The sequence below is a fragment of the Nycticebus coucang genome, chromosome 16, assembly GCF_027406575.1.
Source record: "Nycticebus coucang isolate mNycCou1 chromosome 16, mNycCou1.pri, whole genome shotgun sequence".
NCBI classification, from domain to species: Eukaryota; Metazoa; Chordata; class Mammalia; order Primates; family Lorisidae; genus Nycticebus; species Nycticebus coucang.
Genome location: NC_069795.1, coordinates 10,637,081 through 10,649,866, shown reverse-complemented (window position 1 = coordinate 10,649,866; position 12,786 = coordinate 10,637,081). Strand labels below are relative to the sequence as shown.

Here is a 12,786-nt window from a genome sequence, read left to right as displayed (position 1 = left end):
TAATACTTTCATAGCAAAAAAAAAAAGCAAACTTTCTTAAAATATTGGTTTTAAAGGGAAAGAACACTGGCAGGAACCAGAGAACACAGACATTGCAGTGAGCTGAAAGGAACTTGAACCCAGATCTAGGGAGGAGGGAAAGCTTTCACTTACTGAAGCTAAACTTCCAGCATTTGTGTTTTTATTATTTTGGTGGTGGTGGAGTTTTTAGAGACCCAGTTTATCAAATTCTTACTATTACCTTTCCTAGCTACATGGCTTATAAGAAAAAACCCGAGCATTTGGGAAAACTCAAAGAGACTTTTTCAAACTGAAAAATGGAAAGTGAAAAGGATATGCAAAAATCCCTAAGTCCAGCTGCGTGCAGGGAAGCAGATGTGTTACGCTGTGCTGTGACACTGACTGCCCAGCCCCATCCATCAGCTATGGTGCACCCATCCTTAGGTGAGATGCACCCATACGATGGGACCCAAATGTCCCCAGCAGGAGTGGCTTTATCAAGTCCCAGAGAACAGAGGCAGCTGAACCAGTGGCCGCACACACCAGAGGGGTCAGAAAACTCAAAGTGTAGCTGACCATGTTTCTACACCTGTAAAGCCTGGTGGAGGCCCGAGATCCTGGGCACTCTCCGGAGATGGGGAGTGGGAGCCTAATGTGAGAATCCCGACCCCAGGGGTCTGGCCATATTTCACATCACGTTTCTAGGGTGCAGTGGAGTTGACTCTTCTGTAGCCCTATTGTGCATATACTGAAAAAACCCTACACATTAGATCCCAAGCACCAACTTGCCGCGTTACTCAACATGTTTTTCCTCTTGAATTTTTCACAAAATGCAACGTTTGCGGGCAAAGCCATTAGGGACTTAGGAACAGTGCCTGGGGTTAAGGGCCCATAAATATGCCAGAAAAGAAATTTTACTGGGTCTAAATACAAAAGAAAAACTGCAGGGGTGGGGAGGAATCAAAATATATAAATGTTTAATTAAATGTCAAAAAAAGAGAGGCAGCATTATGGCAACTTCATGAATTTTTAAGTTTAGGAGTCACAGATCTTTTTTATTTAGAGTTTTCTCATTTCCAGAAAGACTTCAAGACCTAATGCGAATAATAGCTGACCTCTTCCGAACATGGGTTGTGTGCCTGGCTTGGTTCTAAGGTTCTACGGAGGCCACTGCATTCAGCCTCCCAGCCCAATTAGGATAGCCACTGTCACTGTTGTCAGCCAGACCAGCCACCTCCTCCCCACCCAGCCCCCAGGTACTAGCACCACACAGTTAGCAAGTGCCAACCTGGGGATCTCAACGCTTGTCTTGACCACCTGTTGATGGCAGGGCCAACTCTAGCCAGAGATTTTCAAAAACAACTTACAAAGCGGTTTCAAAAATTTACAGCTGGGGGGATGGGGGGGCAGGGGGCGGGGGTGGGTGGGAATAAACCGAATGCGTGACCTGAGTGCTATGGATTTGGCTGGTGATTTAGGACAGCACTGACCAGGGAAGGAGGCCTGAAGAAGGCCTTGGCCTCCAGGGGCCCTTTTTGTGGTAATCTAAGGCTCTGCTTTGCTGATAATATTCTGTTACCGCTTTTGAGTGAGAACTAATTTAGAGATTATCTCGTCCCATTGCCTGGTTCCACAGAAGAGGAAAATGAGGACTAAAGTATTTAAGATAATTGCCCAGGTTCACACCCACTGGCCTGGTGGCGCCAGTGTGAAAATCCAGGCCCCCAGTTCAGGATCCAGAAATCTTTTTTATGTGTTTGAAGATTAAGAAACTGAATCCTAAATGAAGACAAGATCTGTTTGTTCTTTTAGCATCTCATTTAAGAAATCCTAACAAGGACTGTGATGTATTAATTTAGAACTCAACCTCAAAGAGGAGCATTCAAATATGGTTTTGCAATGGTCCAGATGAAAAGAGAAATTCAAAGTGATGGGTTAAATATCATGCCATGTTTCTCTCTCCTCCCTGTTTCCTGTGTTAGCCTCCTACAAAAAAGATAATTTTAGGGGGTTTTTGTGGTTTTATCTGCAACAATATAAATGCCATCTTAAAAAACCTCAGTGGCTTCTGCATTAGACAGAAAAAGTTGCTAAAAATTCCCAGGCCTCCCAGCTCACCCAAAGTTGTGTCAGCTGGGTGCCGGCTGCTTCTGGGGTAGGGGGACAGTCCCTATATGGTCATCTTAGGTTTCCATTTGCCCTTGTAGCCCTTCCAACCTTAGACTTAATGAAAGGGCCAGGGAAATCCTCATGCCTATAAAATTCTTCCTCTGGATACTAGTAAAAATTATAAATAGCAAGAGATTCTAAAATTCTTTGGAAACATTTAGTCATAATTATTATTAATACTTTAAAAACCGCCTTTGCCAAGTCTCCAGGTAGCTGGGGGCTTAGCACAGAAGGAATTCAAGTACCTGGAGGAAGCTCCCCCAGAACTTTCAGCTCAGCCTGAAATGCCTCTCAGAACCAGCAGGAAGGGAAGTAAGTGGAGTGTTTCCTTCCTCTGCGACCTGAGGCCTTGCTCCTTCTTTACTGGGTGGGAGGGAAGGAATAATTATTTCCTTTTCCCTTTGTGGATCTGGAAGAATGAAAGTCTAAATCTGATATTTAAAGAATCCAGGGAAAGGGGCAGTAAGTAGATCATAGTTCATTACCTAGAAGAGCCGGCTCAAAGCAATCCCCAGAGAACAATGAGATTGTAGATTGGTAATTACAATCCTGAGATCACAGATCCATAAAACCATCTGACCTTTTGATAACCAATCAGGGGCAAAGAGTGACACATTTTCATCCCTCCTGCAGGCTGCATGCTGTGCACACGGGCCCTCTAGAAAAACCTTTGCTAATGGGGAACCAGACTCAGACTGCTGTCCTGGGGAGGTCGCTCATCTTTCCTGAAAGCCAACGCTGGAGGGAACATCACCCCTGGTTCAGGTCCCCAAGCAGGCCCTGGTAACAGATGTAGAACCATGTGCTGGCACAGGGACCCGCATGGCCATGGCTGTGTACTCCCCGCATCCCTGCCTGGGGAAAACACTGATTCCCTCCTGTCAGTACAGAAATCCCACATGCCACAGTGACAAGACTTTGCTTTCTTGAGGAAAACTGTATGTGAATCAGAACTTTATTGATAAACTCTCCTGATCAAAAATACAGGAATTACAATACAATAAAGCCCAAATAGCAGTTAGTACCGTTTTTAAAACCAGACATTGGCCTCTGTGCGTGCCAATGTCTAGACTGCTAGCTTTAAACTCTGGTTTACCACTTGTGCGACCTTGGGCAAGGTATTCAATTTCTTTTTGCTTCCATTTCCTTGTCCTTTCAAAGATTATACAAATTACCATGTGTGAAGCACTTTGAATGATGTTAGCCAAGTAACTAACACTATATAATGTGAGCTATTGTTATTATCAGGTATTTTTATCATTAACAGAAAAATAACATTTAAAAAAGAACTAAGAGTTAATCCGTAAGTATTATACTCATCCCACACTTTCCTGGACAATCTTATTCTAAGTACTTTTAGGTCCTTTATCACCGTAAGTTTATCAGTAAAGAGAGTTCATCAATAAAGTTCTGGTTCACATATGATTTTTTTCGAGGAAGTTTATTTTATTCATTTGAGACATCCTCTCCATATATAAAGATCCCACTTCTCATATTTACATGTAAAATAGGTTTGCTATCTACACTTAAGATAATAGAAGAAAATGATATTCATTGGCTTTAAAGCCTTAAAAAAAGAAGAAAATTATATTCACTCTCAATAAAGTACTTCAAAAAGCATCTGAGAGCTGAAGAGTTGGGCCCTTGATTCCAGAGACCTATTTTAACTACAACTTCCTATAAAAGTGATTCGTCAGCGAGAAGGCTGGTGCCCCACAAAGCATTCCACATTTCCAAAGCTGAGGTAGAACTTAGTTGCTGGGAAGAATTCCTTTAACCCGAGGACAGACATTGTCTCAGAAATGGCTAGTATTTGTTGTTATTAACCTTTTCGATTTTTAATTAGGTTTCTCAATGTTCCAGTTGTAACAGAAATCTGCCCAATCCACTCTACCAGGATGGGGGACCCCTGATGGGTCAGTTGGGGTCCCAGTTGTTCATCTTCCTCAACCTCGCCTTAGCAAAGTATCTTCTTCCATGGCACTGAGCCAATTCATCCATTTAAATTATTTAGTGAAACATCTGTAGAGAATAAGCTTTGGTATCTCAATATTAGCACAGAGTCACCTAATTACAGATGCAAAGGCTAAGAGTGGGATTTCTCATAAGATCCCAGAAAGATAAAAAATACATATAACAACTCTCAAATATCCTATTTTAAAAATATCTTTTCACTATATCCTTCATGCTTAAGGAGGAGACAACACTATCTGAACAAGCTCCAGAGTGTTCTCCCTGCTGAGAACAGAACCCTCAATGCTGCTCGCAAGCACCCATGGCAGGCAGAGAATATCTTCTGAAAGTGCCCTTTCTCCAGAATAAAGTTAATTTTTCAACAACTAATAATTTCTATATTGGTCCAAGATATAAAAAAAGAGTCTCGTGGAATATGGGAAAAACAAATTTTGACTTTTTAAAGAGCAGCTCGGTTCCTGGAGAATAGCAAATAAGCATCTGGGAGGAAAAGCTCTTTTCACCCTTTGGCATATACTTCATGCCCCAGCTCCACCATGAAACAGGAGAGGGACACGTCAAGTAGTTCCATAGGCGGGACCAGCAGGTGGGCTGTGGGGCACAGTTTGTTATTCTTAGTCCTTGACTTAATTACCTGAAAGGCAGGTTGGATGAGGTGAGCTTGGAGTCAAAGCTCCAGGCCTTCTAGAAAATCTCAGAGCTGGGTGAAAGTGAGGAAACATATAAGCCAGTTCCTTACTTTAATCATGAGGATTCCGGGGCCGTGTCAAAGACCTTATACTAGATACTGTACGAATAGCATGATATGGACAGATGACCAGTGGGTGGACAGGCCGGTGGACGGACGAGAGTACGGCATTAGATATCAGCAACTCCTCATCCTATTTCTGGCTTCTTCACCAACTATTTCTTTTAAACCTTAGAAAATCCTTTCACTTTCCTGGGCCTGCGTTCCCTTATCTCTGAGGTGATTATCCTGAAGGCTCTCTCAGGTCCCGTCTAACTTTCACCGCCTTTGATTTTATGAAACAAGAAGATTTTTCAAAACTGTTTGACCTGGCCACGTCTAGGCCATTTTGCCAGAATTGTCCAGTATTCACAGCACCATAGTGGGAGGTCTTATTCATCCAGAGATTTGAGACCACCTGGCCTTGATTCCACGCCATTTCCTCCCTTAGCACGAAGTTGGAAAGTGGCTGTGGGCGGAGTTCCACCAATAAGAAGAAGGCCCCGCCTTGAATGAAGACGTTCAAAGAAGAAGAAAACAGCACACTAAAATTAGCTGCGATGGCCCACCCTCGCTTCAAGGGTGAACGGAAAAGTCATCATTACTCAAGTCACCCTGAAGTCTGTGTGCATTTGACTTTTTTCTAGATGTCCCTTGTTAAAAGTGAGACTATCTACCTGGGGCTATAAAGTTTTACTTACACTTATTCCGGCTACTTAATTTTTTCCTAGACCCCCCCCTTTGGCATGTAAAAATGGGTGGCTCTTGGGAGCAAATCTCTTCTGTCTGCTCAAAGGGCCCTTCCCCATAACGACTGTTTTCCTAAGTTATAAAACAGCGGGGGCAGAGAAAACTGTATACACAGACAGGCCATTACAATCACATAGACGTATTTTTCCCCTGTGACTGCCAATTCTTGAAAGTCAGAGCAGCCACTGCGTGTTTTCTGAAGCCCAACCACCTTGGTGTTTCTTTGAACGCTACAGGAAATGCTGGCAGTGAGGCAAGCCCCAGCCTTTTTTATGCATGACAAAATACCAGAAGGACAAGGTATAACCAGGGGTCACCTGGTTTACGCTTCTTCCTCAGGCAGGTCCGCATTTGAACCGTCCAAGAGAAGGCTGTGGCTTCTATTTCTAAACATTAAGCTTCCACTGCCTCCTGAATGAGCCTTTTCTAAGTTTAGTTACCCTCAAAGTCGACTTCCTTGCAACTAAAAACTGCCTTCCTGGAACCCCGCACCTTGCTATAATTGAAGCCTGCTTCCTCTTTGGTCCTCTGTGGAAAGCTAAGGCACATCAGAGTTTACGTTCTGTTTAATGCCAGGTCACTGTTAGTCTTTACTTTGCCATTCTGATTCAGGAAGCCTAGAAAGTGCTCATGGTGGGCACTCATGGAGGGGCCCTGTGCCTATGGCCTGATTCTCATGTATAAAGAGGAAAGTGGGGGAGGGTACCAAGGTCCAGAGTTTTCCAAGCCTGGGCATGGCCAGAAAAGCCTTGCTGGGCTTAAAAAGAAAAAGCTGAGAGGGACCTCTGGAGAAGCAAGGGGACCCAGATGTGGAACAGCAAGTCCGGGGGGGCTGCCCTTGGTGGGCATAGTGGCTCTCTGTGAAGCTCCACCCACTCTGGGGCATTGGGAAAGTGTAGCCAGCGCAGGGAATGGTTCTAGCAGGTGATCAAGACGCTACGAGGTAGTGGCCAGGACCGCAGGAATCTGCTACAAGCTGCGGTGATCACAGGACAGTCAGTAAAGAGGTACCTTAGAGCCTCCACAGGGACCACCACACCAAGAAGGTCATCTGGAGCAGCAGCCAGAGATGCCAACACGGACGCCCCATCCAGGATCACTAACATTTCCTGACCTCGTTCTCCAAACCAGACATACAGCATCATTTCATCTGATCTTACAAAGAAGCTCTCATCATTATCCCCAGTTTGCAGGAGAGCTAAACAGAGGTTCAGAGAGGCTCCGTAACTCAGGAAAGCCTTAAGGACTCCACCTGCTGTACCTACAACCCAAACTCTTAACCATTCCATTTTATGACCTGACCTTCCTGCATCTCAGCTTCTGGGGACAGTAGGAAACCCTGTTTTTCAATACCCCTTACTCCAAGAAGAGAGAAAATTAATTTCCCACCAGGGACCTGGTACAGTCTGGAGGCATTCGGGTGCTGGGCGGGGGCTCCAGTCGGCTCCCCAGCCCTGGAACTGCAGCCCAGCCTCAGATCCCGGGGAAGGGTGTGGCTCTGGAAAGAGTATCACTCTTGTGTTTATTCAAAGATAGTCATTAAGTCACTGTGAAGACATCTTTCCTGCAGACTAAACAACCCCATTCCTTTTTTAAAAGCTTTCCTCACCGGAGCTATTTTTTGGTACCCTCTTTCTGTATTTGCCAGTTTCCCCCAGGCACCCTTCTGCCCATTCTCTATCTTGGTCCTGTCATAAGATTTTGATCTGCACCACAGAAAGAAAGGTTCATTTTCATAGATTTCATCTGCAGCCTTAATAAAGTAATCAAAGGCCAGCAAGGATGGCAATCAGACCTTTATGGTCTACTCTGACCCTGGGAACTTTGTTGGCTGCCCTGGTTTTTGGCTAATCTCCCATTTACCATATTTTCCTGATCCTGTTGAATTTTACTGTGTGTTTGAGGGACTGGTCCTTAGCCTCACGCAGCCCTGAAATGGTTCTACCCTGCACTTAAGTCAGCCTTTTCCTTTTGCCCTCGAAGAGGATGCTTCAAAAAGTGCCGCTGCTCATCCACAACCTTGGAGGAGTGAGTGTGTGGACAATGCAATCTTATTTTGCCCTGACATTCCCCTGCAAGAGACAGGCTTAGCTCCAGGATTCTGAGACAGTGTCCCTGAGTGTCCCAGCCCCAAGGGGCCCACACTTACTTCGAGGTTCTCGGGGTCCATCCACTGTAATTTTGATGGCTCTGTGGTAGGTGGCAACTTGGGGTGGGTTTGTGAAGACGGTGATGGTCAGAGTGAAGCTTTTCCCTGTCAACACACAAAAGAGAAAACAAAAGACTGAAGCGAGAGGCCTGAGCATGTCTGCTGGGCAAGTGACCATCATTCACGAAGCCCAGCCCCACACCGGAATGATAGCCGCATTGCAGCACCACTCAATGGTTTTCCCAGTACTCCTTGAGTTTGGCTTTCCCTAAATTGTGCACACTGAGGCTACTTGCCTAGGTGTAACACTTCACGTGGTTATATGGATTTAATTTAATCATTTGCAAACAACATGGGATCTGGAAAGAAGAGCATTTATTTTCTGTCATGTCAGGACTCCAAGGAACCATTGAGTCAGATTGGCAACTTTCTGCTTTCAGCCCCACAGGCCCCATCATCCTCCCCAGATTTTTATAATTCAGAGCAAAGAGGAATAAAAGAAACTATATCCATCTTTCCCCTCTAACTTAGTACCTCTGAGGATTAGGAAAGATAGAATTTCTAAGTTTGAGGCTAGGTTAACTTAGAATTATTCTCTCCGTATTTTTAAAATACTAATTCCAAATGATTTTAAATATTACTTGAAAATGCCAGGTGTTATTAGAGGCACTCATGGGATTGGCCAGATCAAAATGTATGGTCAATAAGTGGACTTCAGGATATGTAAGCGACAAACGGAGATTCAGTAAGTATATTAATAAAAATATTAGTTTTTACATAAGTTCCATGTAAACATTTTACATATCTTACAAAAGGTAAGAGCATCTTCATTGCATAACTTTAATAATTTGAAAACATTTCTCCTTGGCCAAGAGGTTCACAGGACGGACTCTGCGTTTGAATTCTGGTGAGCCGACCTTTGGCAAGTCAATGGACCTCTCTGTGCTTACCTGGAAGATGGGAACATGAACATTTCATTTCTGTCTTACAGAGTTTCAGGGAAGACTAAATTAGTTAAAATCATCAAAATACTATGTAACACATGGTATTCAAGAGGGGGCGTGTGCAGTGTGTGTGTGGAGCACATCCTGCCTGCTTCATTGTCTCTCTCTTTTCTGTTTCCCATGGCTCTACAGCAGGACCCTAACGTCTGGCTAAGTAACACAGTCATTCTTCAATTAGCATGGCTCCTCCTCTGAACCACGCAGCATGAAGCAAAGCCAAAAATACAGGCAAATGAAGCATGCCCATCCACTCCTCTATCTGCTTCAGAAACCATTTACAATTTGAAAACTCAAATTATCTTCCTCCCCTAAGTTAGAAAGAGTAGAATATTTTCCTTTTTTTTTTTTTTTTTGTAGAGACAGAGTCTCACTGTACTGCCCTTGGTAGAGTGCCGTGGCGTCACACGGCTCACAGCAACCTCTGACTCTTGGGCTTACGCGATTCTCTTGCCTCAGCCTCCCGAGCAGCTGGGACTACAGGCGCCCGCCACAACACCCGGCTATTTTTTGTTGCAGTTTGGCCGGGGCTGGGTTTGAACCCACCACCCTCGGCATATGGGGCCGGCGCCCTCCTCACTGAGCCACAGGTGCCGCCCGAGTAGAATATTTTCAACGGCCACAGTTTTCACATAAAGGCAGACCTTGGAAAAGTGCTCGATGAAAATACAACCTTTGGCCACCACAAGGCACAACCCCTGACCATGAAAAGCCTCCACCAGCCCTTTCCCAGGGCTTTGTAGTCTGCCCATGTTAGAGTCAATGATAAAAAGAGCAATAGTGGGTAAGGACAGATGGCACCTGCTCTGCTCTGTGTAGCTTTAGAACCAGAGTCTTGGCAGACCCAGGGCAGGGGGCGAGGGTGCTTTCTGGGGAGAGGTGTTCCACAGAGCAGAGTACCAGGGCACCAGGGCACCAGGTGGCCCCATGCCCAGATCCATCTTTCCCATCAGTCAGCCTTCTCCCTGGAACCCAGAGATGCATCTTGCTGAGACTCGGGGACTTATCCATCTAAGACAGACTGCAGATGTTATTATATCAGGTGATATCCAGGGGCAGAAGAGGCCCTGGCCAGGTCCAGCGAGAAGGGCATGTGATGAGGGGGAAGGTGTCCCAGGCAACCACCCATGTCCCTGCTCAGTCTCTGGCTTTCCAAGAACATATCAAAGATCAGTGGTGCCACTGCCCTGGAGCAGCAGCCTCCCCCTGTCCCCTGCTGGCAAACCACAATCCTAGAAGCCTCGCTGTCAGTCAGGCTGTCCCCTCTCTGTCAAGACCCCTGAGGGTTATTACCGGTACCTGGAGTCACACCCCACTCCCTCCCTTCCCCCCCACCTCACCTGATTCCTGACCTTGTTCTCTGAGTTCCCCCTACAAGCCAGAGCACTGTGACTCTGGGGTCTTTCTTCCTCCAGCCACCTGGCCCCCTCTCCTGCCTTCAGGGTCCTGGGCAGGCACCAGTTTTCAGGCAGCCTTCCTGGATGTAGACAGGGTGCTTTGTGGCTGTCAGGGCTGCCTCCTAATCATTCTTGGCCTTTGAGTGATGAGGAGGTCAGATTGAACAGGGTTTGTGGCTGCACCCTGTGTTCTCCAAGGACAGGGATCCTGTTCTGTACCCCCAACCACCCCTCACAGAAAGGTGGGGATAGGGTGAGCAAGAGGGGGGCTTCAGGCTAGAGTGGGAATTAAAATGAAGACACCAGCAATGTAGAATGTCCCTGCTCCAGAACTGAGAAGGTCTGGGGGCGGCGGGAGGTGTGTGTGTCTGAGAGAAAGACAGAGTTAGAAGTTTGGGGATCTCGTACAAATGATTTTGCTTTGCCAGATCTCAGTTTATTGTCTGCAAACTAAGAGAGCTTGTGGGATGTGCATAATGTCACTTCCTCCCCCTGATTTTTACCTTCTGAGAATGTGGACATCACTAAGTGCAAGTATGTGGACCGTGTAGGTGTATGTGCCTGTGTGGGCGTGTGCCTGCTTAGGCGAGTGTCCCACATGGGTGTGTGTCCCCGTGTAGGTCTGTGTCCCAGTGTATGTGTGTGGGCCTGAGTAGGTGTGGGTCCCCATGTGGGTGTTGGTCCCCGTGCGGGTGTGGTCCCTCATAGGTGTGGGTTCCTGGGTAGGTGTGGGTCTCTGTAGGTGTGAATCCCCGTACAGGTGTGTGTCCCCATGTGGGTGTGTGTCCCTGTAGGTGTTTGTCTCATGTAGGTGTGAATCCCGAGTAGGTATGTGTCCCTGTAGGTGTGTCTCCCCGTGTGGGTGTGAGTCCCTGTAGGTTTGAGTCCCTGTAGGTGTGAGTCCCTGTGTAGGTGTGAGTCCCCAAGTCGGTGTGAGTCCCCATGTAGGTGTGTGGGCCTGTGTGTGCTTCCTCCGTTGCCTGCAACTACAGCATCTCAGAGCTGTAGTAGTTTCCCAGGGTGGCTGTAACAAATTACCAGAAACCAGGTGGCTTTAAAACAAAAGACATTCAGTCTTTCACAGTTCTGGAGGCCAGAAGTTGAAAACAAAGTGCCTGGAGTAGGGCCACTCTCTTTGCTCACCTCTCTGGGCTTCTGGTGGGCCCCAGCACCCCTTGGCCTTCCCTGGCCTGCAGCTGCAGCCCCCCAATATCTGCCTCCATCACTGCCTGGCTGGCATCCTGCTGTGCGCCCCCTGTCTCCACTGCTCCCTGTCCTTATAAGGACATCAGCCACTGGACTTAGGCCTCCCATATGCAGAATGACCTTGTCGTACCTTGAGTACCTTTTTAAAGACTATCTCTAAATAAGGTCATATTCTTTGGTTTTAGGAGGATGTGAACTTTCAGGGAACATGGCTCAGCCCAGTACAACCAAATGGCGTCAGAGTTCCAGTCCTGGCACAACAAGTGATAACGGCTCCACCGGCACCGTGTGTTCCACTCTCTGAAACAGTCCTGCTCGGTGGGGGCTCTGCCCCAACGTCCCACCTAGTACTTCCTGAATGATGACAATAACAGCTGCATTCTTAATACCGGCATGGGGTCTGCATAGAACTTAGGACTTTTAAAACGCTTTCCTATATACCATTTCATTTGGATCTTACAACAATCTTACAAAATAAGCAAGATAGAGTTGATTGTCTTTGGTAGCAGAGGCTCAGAGAGGTTAAGCACTTTTTCCACACTCACACAGCTCATACATATAACAGCACATGGATCCCCAAGGTTCGCGCTCACCATTCTTCATATTATCGTCATCGAGGTCATAAATCTCTACCTACAAACCCAGTGGCACCAGAACCAGGCATCTGAACTCGTGGTACTTTATTCATGCTCTACCACTGCCCCCCAGAGTGACAACTGTCCCAGCGACTCTGTTGGGTCCCGGCACACAAGCTGTACTTGATAACTGTGAAGCATTTTCTTACTGAGCTCAATGTGGGCTTCGGGTAGTCAAGCGCTTATGACCTCCTCCTGGTTAACCACAGACTAGCCTACTTAATCAGGAATGAAATCCGATCAAAGTGAATATTCGTGAAATCACTGCTGATAATCATAATTCTTATTATTTTGTGCCATCATCTGATGTGCAATCACAGATGTTTCTACCCAGCAAACACTTCCAGGTGGGGTGGCTGGCCACGTCATGCAGCTCACCAAAGAGGAGATGCCGGTGGCCTCTCTCATAGCCGGCTCTCATTTGCAGTGGTGGTAGATCCACATTTGCTCATTATATATTACAGGTAGAGTGATGACTTCTTTTTCACAGTGTATGGGACATTTTCTACCATGTGAAAACTCCACTTTCTCCCGCCTTTGTCTTCTTCTACCAGACCTGGCCCCCTCCTCCACAGTGGGCTGTGGTTGGCTGGCAGGCACACCCGAGGGGCCGGGGCCCAGCCCTGCTGGGACACAGCCCTTCCTGGCCAGCACCTGCACAAGTGGGATCTGGGCCCCAGGGCACACATGTTATTAGCCAAATTCCCTCATTAAATGACCTATGGGCTTGGTATTTTAAGTACGTGGGTGTGGAGAATGAAAGACTCTCAAGTGCTTT

At 46.5% G+C, this 12,786-nt stretch overlaps 1 protein-coding gene across 3 annotated transcripts in view; it reads right to left on the bottom strand.

Moving 5' to 3' along the window:
* The window catches only part of RUNX1 (RUNX family transcription factor 1), a 247,159-nt gene that overhangs the window by 56,151 nt on the left and 178,222 nt on the right, over positions 1–12,786 (bottom strand). For all 3 annotated transcript variants that reach the window (XM_053564974.1, XM_053564976.1, XM_053564975.1), the window contains one exon: positions 7,770–7,874. In XM_053564974.1, the coding sequence (XP_053420949.1) occupies positions 7,770–7,874 (105 nt within the window). The remainder of the gene's footprint in view (positions 1–7,769; positions 7,875–12,786) is intronic.